At 41.1% G+C, this 24,593-nt stretch overlaps 1 protein-coding gene across 3 annotated transcripts in view; it reads left to right on the top strand.

The window, feature by feature from the left end:
- LOC126282198 (uncharacterized) overlaps positions 1 to 24,593 on the top strand; it is a 190,674-nt gene that overhangs the window by 153,676 nt on the left and 12,405 nt on the right. For all 3 annotated transcript variants that reach the window (XM_049981732.1, XM_049981733.1, XM_049981731.1), the window contains one exon: positions 6,543 to 6,653. In XM_049981732.1, coding sequence (XP_049837689.1) covers positions 6,543 to 6,653 — 111 coding nt within the window. The remainder of the gene's footprint in view (positions 1 to 6,542; positions 6,654 to 24,593) is intronic.

Here is a 24,593-nt window from a genome sequence, read left to right as displayed (position 1 = left end):
CCTCGATAATTACTGCTTTTATCCGAGTATCCCCTTCACATAAAATTTTCCTCTCCTCATTTTTAAGAGGCTTGTTGTGGAAACTTTATTTTAACATATTCTGACTGATTGAAATTTCAAACTGTTTTATTGATGTAAGGTATCTGTATAACAAAGTTAACATTATACCTTATAACTTATGTATTTTGTTGATGGTCTACATGCTGACACAAGGAGAAAATAAAATAAACAAAACAATAGTTAACATTTATTTTTATCTTCACTTCCGTTTTTGCTTTCTATTTAAGCCATTTGTCTGTGGTATCACTGTTTTTCATAATCATCATCATCTTGGATGATAGTTTCACTAACGAATGAGAGGTGAGGAAAGAGGCACTGTATTTCTGTATTCGAGTAGCAGTGACATTTAATGTGGGTTGTCAGAAATATTTGGCTGTTTCTTCAGAACATGTTGCAATTTCCAAGGTTGTGATTACAGTGGAACCTGAGAGCACAGCCAATGTTTCCAAGCACATAACAGATTTCGTATCTATATCATATGAGAATGTAACAATATTCCTTTGTCTCTTGCTTCCAGATATGTCATCTGCCCTCTGGTCTTGCATTGCCTGTGTAGAAACAGAAGCTAACACACCCCTTATTGTTTGCATCAAACCTCGTGGTGAGCATTGACAACATTCCTGCAAAAAACTCATAATTATGCCATTGCCCCCTATCTAGAATTTACTGTCTCCTGCAGAAATGTGTACTATTGTTGAGTATTTGTCCAATTTTAAAGTCATTTCAATTCTGACTATAAACCAATTCAGGAATACTGCCATTTAAACATGGGCATTGTGTTCATAATTAGTCAAGGTATGTGGTATACATTTCCATGGTTGGCAGCACAATAAAATTTTGTTGCTCACTCACCACTCCACTTTTCGCACTTGTCCTAGTTCTCAGCCAAGTGGGTACCTTTCCAAAGTCTTCAAAATAAATCTGCATGTGACCTCAATTTCCAAAGCTTCATCTGCAAATGTAAGATGACACCTAACCTAACCTAACTACAAAAAATGAAAATTTTGACCTCAGTATCAATAGTTAAATCAGCAAATCTAAGATGACCCAGTATTTTTCAAATAATGAATTTGGGAAAAAAAATCTCGTCTCATAATCAGATGAATACGATATCTCCCATCTTGAATGATGATTACCTTTGCTTTCCATAACTCCTTTGGTGTGACTGTATTTCCAACATAGTTAATTAGATGTAAATACCTACATTTTAGAATTATTCCACTATATTTGACTATTTACAAGTTTATTTTGTATAATTCTGGAACTTTCATATTTTTGAAAGATTTTAAAACTGACTCCAACCTCCCTAGTTCTATTATTAAAATTGTACAAATTCTTTATAGTATTTTAACCTCGATTTTTCTAATTACATTTCTGTTGGCAGTTTTCCATTCACCTTTGTAGAGATATTTCACTAGATTATAAGCTGCACACCATACCTCCACATCATTTTCATGATGCACTGCACCCCACCAGCCTGTGTATCATATGCCTAGCCCAGGCTTCTGCCTCGTCTCACTCGCACACTCCTAGCCAACACACCTGAGCTCTGTTTCCCACCTGTTTCTCCCTCTACCTCCCCCTCCCTGCTTCCTTGCTAATCCAGCTGCTAAATCGCAATCCAAGCATTGTGTGTTCAGCCAGCATATTGAAGGGGTACCTACGTGTGTGTGTGTGTGTGTGTGTGTGTGTGTGTGTGTGTGTGTGTGTGTGTGTTTTTTACTCTGACATGTCAAAGGATTTCTTCCAGAAGCTAACAAGTCTTCATTCTCTTTTGTGTGTGCCTGTTGATGATGCTATGCTCCTTTTACATATATATGTCGTTCTGTTTGAATTTTTTCTGGAATTTCCATTTCTTCTCCTTCTTCTTCTTCTACTTCTTCTTCGCGGATGGCTCACTTAGGACCAAGCGTAATCAACATTCGTTGACCTTCCATTTCGCCCACTATTCCTTCATAAGCAACGAATGGGCTAGCATTCATTGCGTAGACCACATATGTTTGTTAGTTTTCCTCTCTTCTTCCTCAAAATCCTGTGTGTTTGTGATTTTTCTGATTTCATTTCTGTCATGTAGATTTGGAGACCCTAATTCTCTCAGGTCTTTTTCTGTCTGCTTGTACCAGTTTGGTCTTGTAGTTTTGTTCTTTAAAAATGTGTGGATTTTGTGCATTAACTTGTTTTAGTCCATTCTTTCTAAATGCCCCATGAATTGGATTCTTCTCATGCGCATTGTTTCTGTTATTTTGGAGATATTTTTATATATTTGTGCATTGGGTTTTGGATAATGCACATCATCTTTAGTCTTGGTCCTAGGATTTTCCTCATTATTTCACTTCTAATTCCCCTTTTAGCATTCTGTGTTGAAGATTTGGTGTCTCAGATAGCTTCAGGGGTAATTACTGTTGTGTAGTGTTGTATTTTGCAGTTCCATGAGTGACTCTTTTTGTTCTAAATGTTTTTTGTTATCTGAAACGCCATCTCCATTTTCTGGGCTCTTGATCTGGCAGATTTCTTTTCATTACAATTTTCTGCAATCCATACACCTAAATATTTGAATAGGTGTAGTTATTACCAATTTTGAGGTCAGAAGGTGCATCTTAGATGTCAGTCGCATTTTTTTTTTTTTTTCCCCCAAATGAAATTTTTAATCCTATTTTTGTTGCCTGCTCTTGTAATAATTCTAGCTGTTTCTGTGCATCGGTAATGTCTTGGGCCATCAGTGCCATGTCGTCAGCAAATGCTGAACAGTCTAATTCTATGCCCTTACGTTTTGGTCCCAATCTGTGTGCTGGTGCACCTGCTTTGCTCCATTCTTGAACAACTTTTTCAAGAACACAATTGAAGAGTACTGGAGACAGTCCACCCTCTTGTCGTACTCCTGTGTCTATTTCAAATTCTATGCTCAATTCTCCCATAAATTTCACTTTGGATTTTGTCTCTGTGAGCGTTTCTTTTATGATGTTTGTTGTCTTTTGATCTAGTCCAAATTCTGCTAACACTTCAAAAAGGGATTCTCGATCTATAATGTTATATGCTATTTTAAAGTCAACAAACACGATGACATAACTTTTGTTTGAAGTACTATGCAAATATTTCATGGAGTTTTTCAAGTTAAGGCTTTGTTCTACGCATGATCGACCTTTACTGAAGCCACCTTGGTATTCGCCTAGTTTTGAATCCACCTGAGATTCTGCTCGGTTTAGTAGGGCTTTAGACAGAATTTTCTTTCAGTGTTGCCAACGTTAAGATTTTCCATTCTTTGCTAATATCGCCACTAATTGGATTTTCAAGCAATTTCTACAACAGTTGTAGTTGGCTTTAATACAGATATTTTATCAGTTTGACTTGTTGTACATATATCTTGTAAATATTTCATTGATTTTGTGTAATTTTATGTAACATTGTACTGCTTTCAGCAAAAATTCTCATTTTAGAAACTACTAGGAACTAATCTATCTAAACAATACTACTTCTATGTACTCTGGTGTCTACTACTTGTAGGTTTAATTTTTTATTGTCTATCGCACAGTCAATCATTGTCCTCTTGTCATAAACTTGTGAATATTCTCTCTCTCGATGATTAATGATTTGCATTTGATGTGTGTCCACTTTTATTTTTTATTAATTTGAGAATTGGCGTGTTTCCTGCAAGAGCACCAAGATCTCCAACACAATAAGGAAACTATTCTTACAAATTTCATCCATAACTTAATGAAGACCCTCCTGGAACTGCTTAGCTTTTTCTTGTTTTGTTTTCCTCTGTGGCATGTATGGCTGTCAAAGTTAGGCTTCCTCTCTCTGTTCTTGATGTAAGAGTTAAAATCCGTTCACTTAGATTGGTGAAACTTAAAAACATATTATTTTTCCATTTTCTCTCTGCTAATATTGTCACTATGGAAACAGTTCTTTCTACCTAGACAGCTCTACTGTCAAACATTGTTTATTTTTGTGTTTTGTTAGTTCCTTTCAATTTCTTTTTTGTCTTCATTGATATTGTAATATCAATTTCCTTTCTAAACAGCTTCCCAACGAGTTCTTCCTTCTTGTTATTTACAGCTCTCAGATTCAAAATACCTGCTTTCTATACAGGGCATTTCACAATTTCTATTACAAGCTTCCAATGATTCTAGAGGGGACATAGCAGATAAAGTTTTGGTAGGGAACCCATGTCTGGAATTTACCGTTTGGGTATAAAATGAGTTTGAGGATTGGATCACTTTCATATCTCCCACGTCATGGCACAAGCACAAACTGAGATACAGGTGTTGTCAGTCACTTTCATAATTATGAAACAACATATCATTTTCGCCTAACTACAGCAATAGATGTGAGAAAGCAGCATGTTCACAACTAGGAGGGTTGACTGTGGCACTCTATAGATGCACCACACTCTCGTGTTTAAGGAAGATGTCCTTCACCATGTAGAAGAGAACCATCAAAGAGTACTTGAAATAGTGCCCATGTCATGGCCTTTTGCAGAGTACATAGTGCTCAGTACATAACTGTGAAGTGGGAGATTTGAAAGTGATTAGATCTTCAAAATTATTTCATATACAAATGCACATTTATGAACATGGATTCTTTATAAAATATTTATCTACTATGTCCCCTCTACAACTACTAGAAATCTGTAATAGCGGGTTTGAAACATCTTGTATATCTTAGATTCCAAATCATTTAGCCTTTATGATTTCCTTTGTCATCACATAATATGTTGGCTTCTGTTCTGAGTACTGTAGATTTTTTTTTATACCATCCTTTCAGAAAACCTCTAACGTAGATGACAAGGGAGTTTTCTGTTAGGGTTACCATACCTTAATCGAGGGGGAACAGGGAAAAAGGATAATTTTGATAATCTGAGTTGCTCAGTCCACCTGTTAACTCCTGTTGGTATAGAGATGGGTCATTATTGGGAAGGTATTTGAAGACAGATTTATATGCAACACTTTGCTTGGCTCCTCAGCTGAGACCTGTCTGGTATGGTTGACCATAACTGAACAAATGCTACTGCCAGCTTAGTTCTCAGTTGCACTGACAGTGCGTCATTAAGGCAGTGTTCCATGAGGATGACATTAATTTTATGTTATACTTACAACCAGCTATAAACACTGCTGCATTTTACATGTGAATGACAACTAACAGACTGTCTTTCTTCAAGAATGGCTAAGACACAGCTGAACTACCCAGTTATTCGACATGCTGCCCAACAAGATGTGCTTCACTTCACTGACTACTTTCAAGCCTTTGCCATTTCGATTCTTCCCACCAACACCAGCGTTCCTGATTACACTAGTGGAAACTCTCCCTACTACGTATCCTTTGTTCCCTTAACTCCGCTGGGCTCAACTTTGACTAATCCCTATCCTCCACCTGCCTATCTCCTTTCTTGCACCCATTCCAATACAGACCTGCCACCTATCCCACCTACAAGACCTTTACCTTCGGTATTTCTCCCCTCTCTTCAGTTTCCTCCTCCCCCAGCACAGCCTACCACTACTGCAGGTAGCAGTCCTGTTCTGTCACTACCATGCCCCTCAACACTTGTGCAGCAGCACCAGCATCTTCTCCCACCCCTACCCTGCTCTCCCTCCCCTCCCTACATGCTGCCAACTCACTACCCGCCCCAACTAGACCGCTGCTGACGTCAGATGTAGTCTTAATTTGGTCTTATTACACTTGTGTGTGTGTGGGGGGGGGGGGGGGGGGTAGTATTGTTGTTGTTGCTGTTGCTGCTGTTGTGTGAATGCATGAGAGTTCTGCTTCTGAAGAAGAGCTTTATCCGAAAGCTAAATATGTTTCTAGTTTTCATTGTGCCTGTTGTTGGTTCAACAGCACCTCTGTGTGTTGAGTAGAATCTATACAATATTGTTATTCCATCCTGGACTTTCCATTGTTACATTATAATCAGTCAATTTGGATGGTCAAAAATGGCATAATTGTGTACCTCAAGAGTTTTGTTTCACAATGTCCTGGTTGTAATTTCAAGCAAAATGTTTACTGTTGTCCATACAATGGACTGCAATGGATTTGTGTGAAGATTTGGTTAACAATGTCAACATCTTTCATTTCTACTGGAAATTTTATAACAACCTTAGCTTTGTGTCCTTGGTAACAAATTGTAGAAGGTAGTACAATTCTGCTATTGTTGGTTGTGTGAGTGTATGTCAAACAGATCTAATGTAGATCCTGTTCTACTAGTTAGCATAAAAAAATATCCTTTGTTTCTGCAGGTTATTACATTCTATACAACTTGCAGAGAATACCATGTGCAGTTTCTAGAGCTGTGTCATTTTAGAGAGAGAAAGAGAGAGAGATTTATCCTAAGTAAAATAAAAAAATTGTCAAAGATAAATGTTTATTTACAATAAAGCTGCAAAAGGATTCATTTAACTTCGTATGCTTGGAAAGTAAATATATTCTAATAAACAACTTGTGGAACACAATAAAATGAAATATTGTAAAACAGACTTTGTTTTTAACAGGTGGTTAATCTCCAGCCATCACCTAAGAATGAACCTAGTGGCAGCAGTAAAGGAGCAGACGCAGACACAATGAAAGAACTTACTGAAACTTGTTCACGTCTACATAGCCAGGTAATTATTTGTTTATATTACTGAGAAAGAAACTGACCAACAATTCATACTTTACAAGAATTGGTTTTTTTATTTTTGTAACAGATTTATAGGCATAGATTCAATGGATTTGGATCTTTGACAGCAAGATCCAAATGTAATAATCAAATTAAAATATAAATTGAATTATCTATGACTATTAAAATATGATGTACAGAAACTCAATTAAAACATTAACTATTGTTTACTTGTCATTCCTCAGTTGGTAGCTGTATTATGTTTGTGATACGTAGGTTATGTCTAAGTGCAACTGAATAAAAGTAGATTATACACTCCTGGAAATGGAAAAAAGAACACATTGACACCGGTGTGTCAGACCCACCATACTTGCTTCGGACACTGCGAGAGGGCTGTACAAGCAATGATCACACGCACGGCACAGCGGACACACCAGGAATCGTGGTGTTGGCCGTCGAATGGCGCTAGCTGCGCAGCATTTGTGCACCGCCGCCGTCAGTGTCAGCCAGTTTGCCGTGGCATATGGAGCTTCATCGCAGTCTTTAACACTGGTAGCATGCCGTGACAGCGTAGACGTGAACCGTATGTGCAGTTGACGGACTTTGAGCGAGGGCGTATAGTGGGTATGTGGGAGGCCGGGTGGATGTACCGCCGAATTGCTCAACACGTGGGGCGTGAGGTCTCCTCAGTACATCGATGTTGTCGCCAGTGGTCAGCGGAAGGTGCACGTGCCCGTCGACCTGGGACCGGACCGCAGTGACGCACGGATGCACGCCAAGACCGTAGGATCCTACGCAGTGCCTTAGGGGACCGCACCGCCACTTCCCAGAAAATTAGGGACACTGTTGCTCCTGGGGTATCGGCGAGGACCATTCGCAACCGTCTCCATGAAGCTGGGCTACGGTCACGCACACCGTTAGGCCGTCTTCCGCTCACGCCCCAACATCGTGCAGCCCGCCTCCAGTGGTGTCGCGACAGGCGTGAATGGAGGGACGAATGGAGACGTGTCGTCTTCAGCGATGAGAGTCGCTTCTGCCTTGGTGCGAATGATGGTCGTATGCGTGTTTGGCGCCGTGCAGGTGAGCGCCACAATCAGGACTGCATACGACCGAGGCACACAAGGCCAACACCCGGCATCATGGTGTGGGGAGCGATCTCCTACACTGGCCGTACACCTCTGGTGATCGTCGAGGGGACACTGAATAGTGCACGGTACATCCAAACCGTCATCGAACCCATCGTTCTAGCATTCCTAGACCGGCAAGGGAACTTGCTGTTCCAACAGGACAATGCACGTCAGCATGTATCCCGTGCCACCCAACGTGCTCTAGAAGGTGTAAGTCAACTACCCTGGCCAGCAAGATCTCCGGATCTGTCCCCCATTGAGCATGTTTGGGACTGGATGAAGCGTCGTCTCACATGGTCTGCACGTCCAGCACGAACACTGGTCCAACTGAGGCGCCAGGTGGAAATGGCATGGCAAGCCGTTCCACAGGACTACATCCAGCATCGCTACGATCGTCTCCATGGGAGAATAGCAGCCTGCATTGCTGCGAAAGGTGGATATACACTGTACTAGTGCCGGCATTGTGCATGCACATTTATGGTTGAAAATAGGATTTTAATTTCAATATTCTTAAGTTATACTTCAAGGTTATAAACTATGATGGGCTAAAACATTAATTACAAGTAGTAATGTACAACATTCCAGTCCAAAGATAGTTATAGGTTCCATTTAAGATGTGCAGTACACTGAAACAGCAAAATAGACTTCCGGCCATTAAAATTGCCTCAAGAAGGATGCAATGACCGTTGAAGTAGTTGATGTGCATGGAAGTAACACTTCAGCACAACCACACAAAATAGATATAAGTAAAGCCATGAGTACATTATATATAGGGCCGTACACAACACCATGCAGGATTCTACAGCATGTAATGTCAAGGGGTGGTTGGTAAGTAGTATTTACAAGGATATAGAACATGTCAAAATATTTACAAGCGTAGACCAATTTAAAATAAGCTAATTCATATACACATACACTACCCTCCATACACTTTGAGTAATTATAGACAGTGGAAAGGAAATACAGTATAAAAGTGCATTTTGTTGTTTTCCAAATGTTTATTAAGCTCAAATACTACACAGGAAGATGCAACAATGAAATTTTCGATTCCTCAAAATAGCCACCCCTTGCTTTCATCACTGCCTGCCTTGCACTCTCTCGGTATGCACTGTGTCAGTTATGCCAAGGTTTCAGTTGGAATTAATCTCCATTCTTGCTGCAGGACCTCTCACAAGTGTGACCCACTCATAATTTCCCGTTGTCAGATCCTCCTGTCCAATTCATCCCATAGCAGCTTGATTGGGTTACAGTCGGGATTGGGGCGGCCATTCCATGTTTTCCAATATTTTATGAACCTCTAGAGACTTCGCATAGTTCTGACACAAGCAAGATGTATGTTTCGGGTCATTGTCTTGCTGCAAGACAAACCCTTTCCAAATCAGATGTAAACCAGAAGTCTTAGCATGCCGCTGGAAAATGGCCTGATAATCCTTTTGGTTCAGTTTTCCATCTATTTTCACCAACTCTCCAACTTTATTCCCTCCAAAGGATCCCCATACTATCACAGAACCCCCTCCATGTTTTACAGTTGGAATTACGCACTGAGGATTCAAGCGTTGATGGGGCAAACGGCGTACAAATTGACGGTGTTTACTTCCGAATATTTTGAACTTGGATTCATCAGTGAATAAGACTCTTTTCCAATCCCCCTGCTGTCCAATGTTGGTGTCTCTTAGCCCACTGAAGCCTTTTCTTCTTGTAGACAGGGTGCAACAGTGGTTTCTTTGTTGCTACATAACCTCTGAGGTTGTTGTCTGCCAGGCGTCGTCTCACTGTTGACTCTCACCAGTGTATCCCTCGTTGCGTTTAGTTCAGCAGTCAATTCATGGAAAGTTTTTAATCTGTTATGTGTACTGGTCACTACCAAATACTTTTCCTGTCATTCTGATGTTTTCCTGGGTGCTCCTGAGTAAGGACAATCTCCATAGGAGCCTGTTTCTCGATACCGGTGTATGGTTTTGACTACTCCCCTGATGGAAATCATCAGTTTCTTTGCTATTTGTTGGACACTATTGCCTTCTTGGTGCAAAGTGATTATCATTACCCGTGATTCATAAGCAGTCTGGCACTTTGGGGCCTTTTTAATTACTTTCGCGGCGTGTTATATCTTTATGCAAACGCAACCACAAGTGAATAGAAATGTAAACATCATACCTCTACATAGCCATGCAGCCAACTCATGCCACCTGGCGTATTTAATAGAACTGCTTGGACAGATAACGTCAGTTTACATAAAATGGAGCAATACTAGTATGTTCCAATATGTATGTATATGTACAATAATGAAGTGTACAATTCTGTACGTGTCATTATTAACTGTTATTTGAGCATGCTATTCCGTATTCTAACCAATAACTCACATAGATCACTTTCGTCTTGCTCTGTTGTAATATGCAGTATGGTGTTTCCAAACTTATGGAGGACAGCGTACATTTACAGAATTCTTGTTAGTGATAATCATTATATTTACTCCTGGTGGCAACATGTGTTTTTTTTTACAAATAACTTATTAAAATAATGAAATCCACACTGTTCACTCATATCGCACTATTAGTCACTGCACACACTATACACACATTGTTTCATAAAACACACACACACACACACACACACACACACACACACACACACACACATTCACTCACTCACTCTGGTGATCTCTGGGTCATTTTCTGTACCACAACTTCCCATTTGCTATCCTGAAAAGCAGAGTCAGCATCTGTATATAATGAGTGAGGTGGTGAGCTCAGAAAGAGGGAGATGTGTTAGTATTGTGCTATGCATAGCTTGGGGGTAAGTAGTTCTAGAAAGGAAAGAAACATAATGTGAAGGTGTTACATGGAATGTTGTATGTTTTATAATCATTATTAGTATTTATTTGTATAACGTTTCTTTTTTTCAAACACCTACTCTGTTTTATCTAAGTAATTTTTCAGTGTATAAAATGTATTGCATAACAAGTACTTTTTAGCTGCCTTTTTAAATAAGCATATTGTAGCACTTTCATTATTCTCATTTGGTAATTCATTGTATAGTTTTATTCCATGGTAGAAAATGCTGTTCAGAGTTTTATGTTTATTTTTTCTTAGTAAATGTAAGTTGAGTCTAGCAATTGTTGCATGGTCTTCGACACAGCTGTTTGTGCAGTAATTACTAATGTTATTTTTTGCTGTGTACAACTGACTGGTAAATGTATTCACATGGAGCAGTTAAAATCCTGTGTTTTGAACAGATCTTTGCAATGAACTCGACTAGTATTTTTGGTTATTATCCTTTTAAAATTGTGTTCATATTTTGTGCATTTGTTCCCCAAAAAAGAATGCCATAGCTAAGAATTGAGTGTACATATGAATACACTACTGGCCATTAAAATTGCTACACCAAGAAGAAACACAGACGATAAACGAGTATTCACTGGCCAAACATAGTGTACTAGAACTGACATGTGATTACATTTTCACGCAATTTGGGTGCATAGATCCTGAGAAATCAGTACCCAGAACAACCACCTCTGGCCGTAACAACGGCCTTGATAATCCTGGGCATTGAGTCAAACAGAGCTTGGATGGCATGTACAGGTACAGCTGCCCATGCAGCTTCAACATGATACCCCAGTTAATCAAGAGTGTTGACTGGCGTATTGTGATGAGCCAGTTGCTCGACCACCGTTGACCAGATGTTTTCAATTGGTGGGAGATCTGGAGAATGTGCTGGCCAGGGCAGCAGTCGAACATTTTCTGTATCCAGAAAGGCCCGTACAGGACCTGTAACATGCGGTCGTGCGTTATCCTGCTGAAATGAAGAATTTCGCAGCGATCAAAAGAAGGGTAGAGCCATGGGTTGTAACACATCTGAAATGTAACGTTCACTGTTCAAAGTGCCATCAATGCGAACAAGAGGTGACTTAGACGTGTAACCAGTGGCACACCATACAGTCATGCTGGGTGATACGACAGCTTGGCGATGACTAACACAAGCTTCCAATGTGCGTTCACTGCAGTGTCGCCAAACACGGATACAACCATCATGATTCTGTAAACAGAACCTGGATTCATCCAAACAAATGACTTTTTGCCATTCGTGCATCCAGGTTCATCATTGAGTTCACCATCGCAGGCACTCCTGTCTGTGATGCAGCGTCAAGGGTAACCGCAGCCATGGTCTTCGAGCTGATAGTCCATGTTGCTGCAAACATTGTTGAACTGTTCGTGCAGATGGTTGTTGTCTTGCAAACGTCCCCATCTGTTGATTCGGGGATCGAGACGTGGCTGCACGATCTGTTAACAGATCCAGCACAGCGTTCCGTATAACTTTCCTGAACTCACCGATTCCATATTCTGCTAACAGTAATTGGATCTCGACCAATGCGAGCAACAACATCGCGATACGATAAACTGCAATCACGATAGGCTACAATCTGACCTTTATCAAAGTCGGAAACATGGTGGTACGTTTTTCTCCTCCTTACATGAGGCATCGCAACTACGTTTCACCAGGCATTGCCGGTCAACTGCTGTTTGTGTATGACAAATCAGTTGGAAACTTGTAGGTTGTAGGTGTCACCACCGGTGCCAATCTTGTTTGAATGCACTGAAAAGCTAATCATTTGCATATCTCAATGTCTTCTACCTGTCGGTTAAATTCCGCGTCTGTAGCACGTCATCTTCGTGGTGTAGAAATTTCAATGGGCAGTGGAGTAGTATGTACCTAAAAGACACTGTATATTACACACTGATGATAGGATTCTAAGGGCATAACAAGCTGATGACATTCTGCATATCTCAATGTCTTCTACCTGTCGGTTAAATTCCACGTCTGTAGCACGTCATCTTCGTGGTGTAGAAATTTCAATGGGCAGTGGAGTAGTATGTAACTAAAAGACACTGTATATTACACACTGATGATAGGATTCTAAGGGCATAACAAGCTGATGACATTCTGTTTGCATGTACCTTTGTGTGTTCACACCACTTCAACTGAGAATCAGTATTCATTCCTAGAAATTTTGCGTGTGTTACACAGTCTATAAAGGTGCCATTTACATTTAATTAACATTATCATTTTCCTCTTCAAACTGAAATTCATGGCATTAATTTTCTTTATGTTCACTGTCACTTTATTGCTTATTGACCACTCATAAGCTTCCTTGAGAGTTTCATTTGCTTTCTCTGCAAGGAGATCTCTTGTTTTCTCAATGACTATAAAATTGTTGTCATCAGAGAAGAAAACTTTTTCGCCACGAGTAACACTACTGGGAAAGTCATTGATGTATATCGAGAATAGTATTTGTCCTAATATGCTACCTTGCGGAACCCCTATATTAATGTATTTGATTCTGATAAGTGGTTTACTAAATGTTTAGATCTATGTGGAGTATGTGTCGTCTCTACTCTTTGTACCCTATCTGCTAGGTATGATCGAAACCAGTCATTAGCTACCCTCTTATTTCTAATGCTTCTAATTTATTTAATAGAATCTTGTGGTCTACTGTATCTAAGGCCATAGAAAGATCTAAAAATATGCTTGTGACACACTCATCTTCATCAGGAGGAGTAACTGGATAGGGATGGGTGACAGTAAAGTGCTGCTTGTGGCGGCATGCAGGGATGTAGCGAGGAAGGGTAGGCAGTTTGATGCAGTCAGAAGGTTGGATGGGAGGGAGAGAGAGCAGGCGAAAAAGCAGAAAAGGAGAGAAGGAATATGATATTTGTTTCTGTACAAGGTTAGCACTGTAATTACAGTAAGTGAAGACCTCATTTTGAGATCGATGCTTTATTTGGAGAGGGACTGCTCATCACTCCAGATACGATGACCATGCATGGCTAGGCTGTATGGAAGGGACTTCATGGTATGGGATGGGTATCATCTGTCAAAATGGAGGCATTGCTGATGGTTGGTAAGTGTGTAGCCACTTTTGAAGTGGAGGTCAGTATTTGAGGAAGATGGCTCCTTAGGTGAAACGAATGGGGGAGGATTGTGTTCATATTCTTGAAAAATGTGAGTAAGGTGTCCTCACCCTTGATCCAGATCACAAAGATGTCATCACTAAATCTGAACCAGGTGAGAGTTTTGGGATTCTGGATGGATAGGAATGATTCCTCTAGGTGGCCCATGAATGGGTTGACATAGGATGGTGCCCTGTGAGTGTCCACTGCCATACTAGGGATTTGTTTGTAGGTGATGCTACCATGGGCGAGGATATAGTTCTTCAAGATGACCACTAAGGAACTTAGTAGGGTGAGGATATCCTATTCCGCATTCCTCCAGAACCTCAACACCTTCTTGTCCGTTTTCTTCATCTGGCCCTGCTATTCTAGGCGTTGTAGGCAAAATGTCAGACAAACGGACCTCATTTCAGGGCATGATTTTAGCAAGTCATAGCCTTCTCAAAGTGGCTGATTAATACATTCAAGACCAGGATAGTACTAAGTGACAAGACGTGTAAGATTGTGCTCTAATTTTCACTCTTGTTTTGCAGTTCAATTCAATTTATTGCCCATGGCACGTAAATTTACATGCATGTGCGTTTTCAACTAAGTATAAAGTTTTTACAATTACAACTTTTTTGTAGTTTAAGGGCATTTTTGGGTAAGCCATTGCTTGACTGGCTTTTTAAAAGTATCCCCTGTCAATATCTTAAATTCATTTGGTAACAAGTTACTAAAAACAGCTCCTTTGCATAGGGGCTTTTCGCTGTTAATCTTCTGTTAACCTTGTTTTATAATTGTGAATATCCATATTTCTTTTTGTGATTTTAGTGTCTTCTTTCACTAGCATTATAGTTTCTAATATATACATGGCATAAACTGAGTGAATATTGTCTCTAATGAATAGGGATTTGCAAGAAGTTCCTGGTTTTATTTTTGCTATGATCCTGAAGGCTCACTGCTGCAGTATGAAAACTCTTTTCATATTAATTACTTTTGAATACATTGTGGGAGTGAACAGTGATCAATGTGTTACTCAAACTGTGATTTACCACCAGAAGGAGGTTCTTAATCATTGGTCTGAAGATGACTGGGTGAACCTCTAGTTGAAGAATGGTGCAGCGAGATTATTTCCTGCTGTGCTGGCAACACACTCTACTCACATTGCTCATACTAATCACTTGCTGCAGTGGAAGTGATGCTCAGAAGTAACAACATTTTGTGAACACCTTTCTAAAGTGGCCTAACACACAACTCGGTGACGAACAATAAGCTATCCACAGCATAATGGCTAGTGCAGTATCGTGCCATACAGTAGTAGATCGCCTAAGTTGGCAGCAATTAAAAACAACACAAAGGCTTCCACATTGTATTGACAAATTCCAAGCAGGGAATAAGAAAGATGGCGCGAGCTATATAGTCTGTAAAAGTTTTAGTGAAATCAATTGTTAGAGGTGTGCGAGGAGATGTTTCAGAGCACATAACTCCCATGGGAAACAGGTGGTGCAGAAGAAAGCAGTTTTGGCCATTTTGTTGAGTTTTAACAACATAAACCTCTTACCATTCATCTGTTATCACAATCTAGAACTACTGTGGCTGAGCTCAATAAAACTTTTACATGCCTTACAGACAAATAATAAACCATTAAACTATGTTGACAAAAGTCATGGGATAGTGATAAGCACATACACAGATGGTGATAGTATAATATACACAAGGTATAAGAAGAGGAGCGTGTTGGCAGGGCTGTCATTTGAACTCAGATGATTCATGTGAAAAGGTTTCCAACACGATTATGGCCACACAACAGGTATTCAGACTCTCGAAATGTTTGTCAGAGCTAGATGTATGGGACATCCCATTTTCAAAATTATTAGGGAATTTAATATTTAAAGATCCACAGTGTCAGGAGTGTGCCAGGTATACCAAATTTCAGGCATTACCTCTCACCACAGACAACACCGTGGCCAACAAACTTTTTAACTAGCGAGAGCAGCATTGCTTGCGTAGAGTTGTCATTGCTAACAGACAAGCAGTACTGCGTGAAATAACTGCAAGATATCAATGTGGCATGTACAACAAACATATCCATTAGGACTTGGCGAAATTTCGCGTTGATTGATTGTGGCAGCAAATGACTGACACAAGTGCCTTTGCTGATAGCACGATGTTGCCTGCAGTGCCTCTCCTGTGCTAATGACTAATGGTGTGGACTGTGTGTACATGAAATGGACTGGGTCCTCTGGTCCAACTGAACTGATCATTGACAGGAAATGGTTATGTTTGGCACTTGGAGACCAATTGCGGCCATTCATGTTCGAAACAGCGATGTCGTGTCACCAGGCCACAATTGTCCAAGATTGTTTTGAAGAACATTCTGGACAATTTGAGCAATTGATTTGACCACCCAGATCACCTAACATGAATCGCATCAAACATTTATGGTTTTTTTTTTTTTTTTTTTTTTTTTTTTTTTTTTTTTTTTTTTTTTTTTTTTTTTTTAGTGAATCAAATCTGGTACCTCTGTATCTGACCGTTGGCATGCTAACCAGCGAACTGTCAAAGCAGATGAGTTAATTAACAATGGCTATTCAGAAATTTATTGCATATTCAACTTTTCTATAGGCTTGAACCCCTTGGACTTCTTGAAACTAGTTGACATAAATTGGAAGTAAAGTCAGCCACTCCTGCCAATCAATACGACCTAAAACTGTATGGCACTCAGGAAGGCACTGCACAGTTAGCTGCTTAGTGTTTGACATCGAGCTGCAGCCTTAATTCCATTTCACTTCATATACTTTGTTACAAGTAAGTGTAACATGTGAAATGAATGTCTCTGTTGTGTACACTCAAAAAGCCTTGTTGCATTTGCATCATTTCCATCACAGCATGTGTTTAAAAAATAGCATGAGCTGAAAATGAAAATGTTGTCAGCACTGCAGGAGATCTCCACTCGCACTATTCTACTCCTTGTGATGGCAGTGATGTTTACCCCATTGTTCCACATATACTATTAGACCTTGATGGTGGCTGAGTAATTAGGAACAGTACGGGGAGACAGTGCTGTGCGATACTGAAAACTTCACATTTTATACCAAGAATTTGCTGTGGCAGAAATAATGCGAGGAAGTGAAAATGTTGTTAAATATCACTTTGTAGCTCTTCACTCGTGGCCAGTCAATGTCAGTCACAGCATAGCTATTTAACACACTGATAATAATATACCGCAACTCACTGTTAGTTTGCATACTGTGCGTTGGTAGTTGCAACGATAACAGTTTCCAGTATCTATTGACAACTGCTGACCGGATCAGAGGCAGAGGCCCAATTGTAGCTGCCAGAGAGTAAGAAGTGATTTATCCTGTGTTCACTGGATCGGCTTAAGCACAATTCTTATGAAATTTGAAGGAAGTATGAAAATCACTAGAATTACTTCTGTTTAGTGCATTATCACTGTACAGTGCAAAGATATCAAAATGTTTATCTATCAGACTATAAATTATTGCAATTTAGTATTTATAATAGTGCACTAGAGACAATAAAATTATATGAAATGACATAGCAATAAACAATAATTATTCCACAATCACATCTTTTCTTCCATTTGTGTGGCTTTGACATCAAATGACTGGTTTTTGTCCTTTCTTTTACCATTGTATACCATGGGAAACAAACCCTAGCCTGGATAAGATTGTCTGACACTTTTTCATTTTCTCATTATTCTCTCTTTTTTTGTATTACTCTTCATTGCCTCAGACTTGTGTGTAGATTCCATAGTGCTAATATCATGCACATGAAGCTTGCACTCTTGCAGACCAAACTCACAACTGTCAGTAATTTGTAAAACAAATCACTGTCAGTGTTGGAAACTCAAATGTCTTGATACGAGATGAAAATGCACTGTGGTCAGCTCGTGGTATCAATATCTACAAAACCACGGAACTTACAATATTACTAGTCTACAGTAGTACCCCATTCTTGGTGCACCTGATGGGCTTCATGTGTGTGTGATGACAGTGATATTCTGAGGAATAGTAAGGAGAATCCCAGAGAAGGCATAGTTACAGTAATTCTTTAGTTCGGCATTGGTGGATGCTACCTGTCACTGACCCAAGGAGAACCAAGGAATAGGGATGGGGAAAACCTACTGGTTTTTTAGTCTTATTAAGCACTTTTTCAAATACTAACAAAGAGATAGGGGGGCTGGCCAGTACTTACCTCAGCTCAGTACAGCCGATAGATACACAAAAAACAACCGAAAATTTACGTTCCTAGCTTGCGGAATAAATGTTCCTTCATCAGGGAGGAGAGAGGGGAAAGAAAGGGAAGAAGGGAAAGTAGATGTAGTTACTCACAACCCAGGTTATGAAGCAACAGGGAAAGGAAAACAGGGAGGGTAGCAAAGATGGAGGCATGGTTGTCAGAGGGAAGCCAAAGATATTCTACTGTAGGTACTGTGCCTGCTTCAAACCAAAGAGGGTGCGTACAGAAGTAAAGAGGTATATAGTATAAAGATGTAGGATGAAAAGACGCATGAATGGCTAAAGAGGAAAGGGAAAGAGGAGAAGACTGAAGAGTAAATGGGAGTGAGGTTGTTTAACGTAGGTTCAGTCCAGGGGGATGGCGGGATGAAAGGATGTGTTGGAGTGCAAGTTCCCATCTCCACAGTTCAGAGGGACTGGTGTTGGGTGAGAGAAGCCAAATGGCACATACGGTGTAGCAGGTTCCTAGGTCCCTAGAATTATGCCGGAGGGCATGCTCCGCTACTGGGTATTGGACATCTCCCAGGCGGACAGTTCGTCTGTGTCCGTTCATGCGCTCAGCCAGTTTAGTTGTTGTCATAAAAATGAAAAAGGCTGTGCAGTGCAGGCATGTCAGCTGATAAATGACGTGTGTAGTTTCACACGTGGCCCTGCCTTGAATTGTGTATGTTTTACCAGTAGAGGGGCTGGAGTAGGTGGTTGTGGGGGGACGCATGGGGCAGGTTTTGCAGCGGGGTCGGTTACAGGGATAGGAACCGCTGGGTAGAGAAGGTAGTCTGGGAATATTGTAGGGTTTAACAAGGATGTTACGGAGGTTAGGGGGGCGACGAAAGGCAACTCTGGGTGGTATGGGGAGAATTTTGTCAAGGGATGAGCTCATTTCAGGGGTTGACTTGAGAAAGTCATATCCCAGGCGGAGTAATTTATTGATGTATTCGAAGCCAGGATAATATTTGGTGACAAGGGGGATGCTTCTGTGTGGTCTGAGGGTAGGGACATTGTTGTTGGATGGGGAGGAATGTATTGCTCGGGTGATCTGTTTGTGGACAAGGTCTGCAGGATAGTTGCGGGAGAGAAAAGCACTGGTCAGGTTATTGGTGTAATTGTTGAGGGATTCGTCACTGGAGCAGATACGTTTGCCACGAATACCTAGGCTGTAGGGAAGGAAGCGTTTGATGTGGAATGGATTGCAGCTATCAAAGTGAAGGTACTGTTGTTTGTTTGTTTGTGGGTTTGATATGGACAGAGGTGTGATTTGAGCTTCAACAAGATGAAGGTCAATATCCAGGAAGGTGGCTTGGGTTTTGGAGAAGGACCAGGTGAAATTCAGATTCGAAAAGGAGTTGAGGTTATGGAGGAAATTAAGGAGTGTTTCTTCACCGTGAGTCCAGACCACAAAGATGTCATCTATAAACCTATACCAGGCCAGGGGAAGCAGCTGTTGGGTCTTCAGGAAAGCCGCCTCTATGCGGCCCATGAAGAGGTTGAAGAGGTTGGCATAGGAGGGAGCCATCCTGGTTCCCATGGCATCCCCCTTGTCACCCAATATTATCCTGGCTTCGAATACATCAATAAATTACTCCGCCAGGGATATGACTTTCTCAAGTCAACCCCTGAAATGAGCTCATCCCTTGACAAAATTCTCCCCACACCACCCAGAGTTGCCTTTCGTCGCCCCCCTAACCGTAACATCCTTGTTAAACCCTACAATATTCCCAGACTATCTTCTCTACCCAGCAGTACCTACCCCTGGCTTCGAATACATCAATAAATTACTCCGCCAGGGATATGACTTTCTCAAGTCAACCCCTGAAATGAGCTCATCCCTTGACAAAATTCTCCCCACACCACCCAGAGTTGCCTTTCGTCGCCCCCCTAACCGTAACATCCTTGTTAAACCCTACAATATTCCCAGACTATCTTCTCTACCCAGCAGTACCTACCCCTGTAACCGACCCCGCTGCAAAACCTGCCACATGCATCCCCCCACAACCACCTACTCCAGCCCCTCTACTGGTAAAACATACACAATTCAAGGCAGGGCCACGTGTGAAACTACACATGTCATTTATCAGCTGACTTGCCTGCACTGCACAGCCTTTTTCATTGGTATGACAACAACTAAACTGGCTGAGCACATGAACGGACACAGACTAACTGTCCGCCTGGGAGATGTCCAATACCCAGTAGCGGAGCATGCCCTCCGGCATAATTCTAGGGACCTAGGAACCTGCTACACCGTATGTGCCATTTGGCTTCTCCCACCCAACACCAGTTCCTCTGAACTGCGGAGATGGGAACTTGCACTCCAACACATCCTTTCATCCCGCCATCCCCCTGGACTGAACCTACGTTAAACAACCTCACTCCCATTTACTCTTCAGTCTTCTCCTCTTTCCCTTTCCTCTTTAGCCATTCATGCGTCTTTTCATCCTACATCTTTATACTATATACCTCTTTACTTCTGTACGCACCCTCTTTGGTTTGAAGCAGGCACAGTACCTACAGTAGAATATCTTTGGCTTCCCTCTGACAACCATGCCTCCATCTTTGCTACCCTCCCTGTTTTCCTTTCCCTGTTGCTTCATAACCTGGGTTGTGAGTAACTACATCTACTTTCCCTTCTTCCCTTTCTTTCCCCTCTCTCCTCCCTGATGAAGGAACATTTATTCCGCAAGCTAGGAACGTAAATTTTCGGTTGTTTTTTGTGTATCTATCGGCTGTACTGAGCTGAGGTAAGTACTGGCCAGCCCCCCTATCTCTTTGTTAGTATTTGTTTCACATCTTTATATGAGATTTTCCATAAATTATTAAGCACTTTTTCAGTCATTTATTGGTCTGAGTTATAAATGCTTTTTTAAAAAAAGTACTAGTAACTGGGAAACAAAATCTGGCAAAAAGTATATCAGAGGCACCAAAAATTTGCAGTTTGTAAATAAAATGTTTTTGTTGGGCAAATTTTCATTAGTTTCCAATAATATATTGTTAGAAACAAAGTAAAACAAACAATGTTAGTTTAATAACAAGCCCAATCAACTGCCACATGACACTTTTTGAAGCACTACAGTGTTATTGAGCTAATAATGTAGCTGTTACCATGTTGTGTCCTTGTCCTTAGACTAGACTGTTAGACAATGTGCTCAGTGCACACATTCTTTTACTCGTTCATAGAACAGCCAATGTAAAATTGAACTGCCATATGCAGCCTTATGAAGCTCTGTATCATTGAGGCATGCAAGCCTCCCCACCAACGGCAAGGTCCATGGTTCATGTGGAGGAGGGGGGCTATATATATATTCGAGCTTTCGCAACCGGTGGTTGCTTCGTCAGGAAAGACGGAAGGAAAAGGAAAGATGAAAGGATGTGGGTTTTAAGGGAGAGGCTAAGGAGTCATTCCAATCCCGGGAGCAGAAAGACTAACCTTAGGGGGAAAAAAGGATCGGTATATACGCGCACGCGCGCTCCCCCCCCCCCCCCCCCCCCCCCCCCCCCCCCCCCCCCCCCCCCACACACACACACACACACACACACACATCCATACATACACAGACACAAGCAGACATATTTAAAGGCAAAGAGTTTGGGCAGAGATGTCAGTCGAGGCGGAAGTGCAGAGTTAAAGATGATGTTGAATGACAGGTGAGGTATGAGTGGCGGCAACTTGAAATTAGCGGAGATTGAGGCCTGATGAATAACGAGAAGAGAGGATATATTGAAGGGCAAGTTCCCATCTCCGGAGTTCGGATAGGTTGGTGTTGGTGGGAAGTATCCAGATAACCCGGACGGTGTAACACTGTGCCAAGATGTGCTGGCCGTGCACCAAGGCATGTTTAGCCACAGGGTGATCCTCATTACCAACAAACACTGTCTGCCTGTGTCCATTCATGTGAATGGACAGTTTGTTGCTGGTCATTCCTACATAGAAAGCGTCACAGTGCAGGCAGGTCAGTTGGTAAATCACGTGGGTGCTTTCACACGTGGCTCTTCCTTTGATCGTGTACACCTTCCGGGTTACAGGACTGGAGTAGGTGGTGGTGGGAGGGTGCATAGGACAGGTTTTACACCGGGGGCGGTTACAAGGGTAGGAGCCAGAGGGTAGGGAACGTGGTTTGGGGATTTCATAGGGATGAACCAAGAGGTTACGAAGTTTAGGTGGACGGCGGAAAGACACTCTTGGTGGAGTTGGGAGGATTTCATGAAGGATGGATCTCATTTCGGGGCAGGATTTTAGGAAGTCGTATCCCTGCTGGAGAGCCACATTCAGAGTCTGATCCAGTCCCAGGAAGTATCCTGTCACAAGTGAGGCACTTTTAGGGTTCTTTTGTGAGAGGTTCTGGGTTTGAGGGGATGAGGAAATGGCTGTGGTTATTTGCTTCTGTACCAGGTAGGGAGGGTAGTTGCGAGATGCGAAAGCTGTTTTCAGGTTGTTGGTGTAATGGTTCAAGGATTCCGGACTGGAGCAGATTCGTTTGCCACGAAGGCCTAGGCTGTTGGGAAGGGACCGTTTGATATGGAATGGGTGACAACTGTCATGCTCCCGGGATTGGAATGACTCCTTAGCCTCTCCCTTAAAACCCACATCCTTTCATCTTTCCTTTTCCTTCCGTCTTTCCTGACGAAGCAGCCGCCGGTTGCGAAAGCTCGATATTCTGTGTGTATGTTTGTGTGTTTTATTTATTGTGCCCATCTACCGGCGCTTTCCCGCTTGGTAAGTCTTGGAATCTTTGTTTTTAATATATATATATCAGGAAAGAGGGAAGGGGAGGGAAAGACGAAAGGATGTGGGTTTTAAGGAAGAGGGTAAGGAGTCATTCCAATACCGGGATTGCATATATTCTGCAGCAATACCCAAAATGGTAACTTTTTTGACCCTCCATTGTACAAACAACTTCATAGCACTTTGTCGGGCCAAAATGTCACAGAATTGTTACAGAGAGCAAGAAGGAATCAGGGCAACTGCCTACTGCCATTCAGCACTGCATGTTCTACAATGTAAGACCTTTACAATGTTTTCAGGAAAAGGTGTAAGATCGTTGATTATTTCTAGAATGAATTTTCACTCTGCAGCAGTGTGTGTGCTGAACTGAAATGTTGTAACAGATTAAAACTATCTTTCACACTAGGAATTGTGCCTGGGCCCTTTACCTTTCATGGGCAAGTGCTCATCAACTGAGCTATCTGAGCTAGACTCATGACCTGTCCTCACAGCTTTACTTCGGGCAGTACCTCTGCTGAGTTCCTGTCTGGCACACAGTTTTAATCTGCTAGGAGGTTTCACTTGATTGTTGCTGTACTGAGAGAGAAAGAGAGAGAGAGAGAGAGAGAGAGAGAGAGAGAGAGAGAGAGAGAGAGAGAGAGAGAGAGAGAGAGAGATGAATGTATAAATTCAGTTGCGACTACCACCAATCAGGATTGAGTCTTCTGACATTATGCAGTGCGTTGTTACAGAAAGGACAGGGTGTTACTTCACGTCTTACATGTGGAAGTTGGAATCTGCATTGTCTAGAGCTTATGACATATCACCTGGTCATTACATGATCCATTTAACTGTATTGTTGTACCTCATAGTGAGAAATGCAGATCTCCTTTGGTGACAACCATTTCCTGCCGGTGAAGAGGAAATGAAAAGACAATGTGTAAAACATGTTTGTTGCACAACATAAGTTATTAGTGCTCACTTAAGTTCTCAACCAATGTCACCTCCTCATAAACAGTGGTGTCATAATCCTATAGCCTGTAATATTGTAAGGATGTGTATTTTGATTATTGTGTATAATACTGTCCATTGCCCAAAGTTTAGTTTACATTGTTTAAAATCATGTTTGTTGCAAAAACGTAAATTAAGAGTGTACTGTTTAAAAGTTTTACAGCCAATGTCAAGACCTCACAAACTTTAGCATTATATCCATTTAACTTGTAATGTTGTGTAGTTTAATTATTAATTGTGCTTAATAATGTCCATTGTGTAAAGTGTAATTTCAACTTTAAGGACTGTGTCTTTGCTTATAATGTTTGGTTACTTAAGAACCATTGGCCCTTTCAGACACTAGTCATTATTTCCTGAATGGCCTAATAAGCCAAAACCTAGTTTAAAATAAACAAACATCAGCAGAACAAAGACAGTGTACTTGTTATCCAAAGTTATATTTCAGCTAGACTTTTGAAGTTTATTTCGTTATCTATTAAATTTTTTATATCACTTGGTAGCTAGGCAAAGATTTTATGACTATCTCACTCCTTTCTGTGACCCAGCAAAGTGAAGGTCAGTGTAAACCCTTTCTCCTTCTGGTGTCATGTTTATCATTGTTACTATTGTTGTCATTCTGTGATTGATTGCTGACAACAACCTTCAAAGGGGAGAAAATGTACTATGGGGCTGTTGCCACTATCACGGCTGTTTTAAGAACTGTCTACAAGAGGTTCTAGAATGGACAACACACATTATACTTGTTTATTGATGTGCCCTAATGTGTTATTTCTAATGAAGTGCTGAACCTTGTGCAGTATTGAAATGGATGTATATTGTTTCATCTAAATTCAGTTACAATCCACTTGCAAAATCATTTACAAATTTTACAAATATTGAAGTTAGGCTTGACAAAGAGAACTATTTCTGCCTATTGTATAT

The sequence above is a fragment of the Schistocerca gregaria genome, chromosome 7 (genome assembly GCF_023897955.1).
Source record: "Schistocerca gregaria isolate iqSchGreg1 chromosome 7, iqSchGreg1.2, whole genome shotgun sequence".
NCBI classification, from domain to species: Eukaryota; Metazoa; Arthropoda; class Insecta; order Orthoptera; family Acrididae; genus Schistocerca; species Schistocerca gregaria.
Note: the sequence above shows the minus strand (reverse complement) of the source record. Positions and strands in the feature narration are given on the sequence as shown.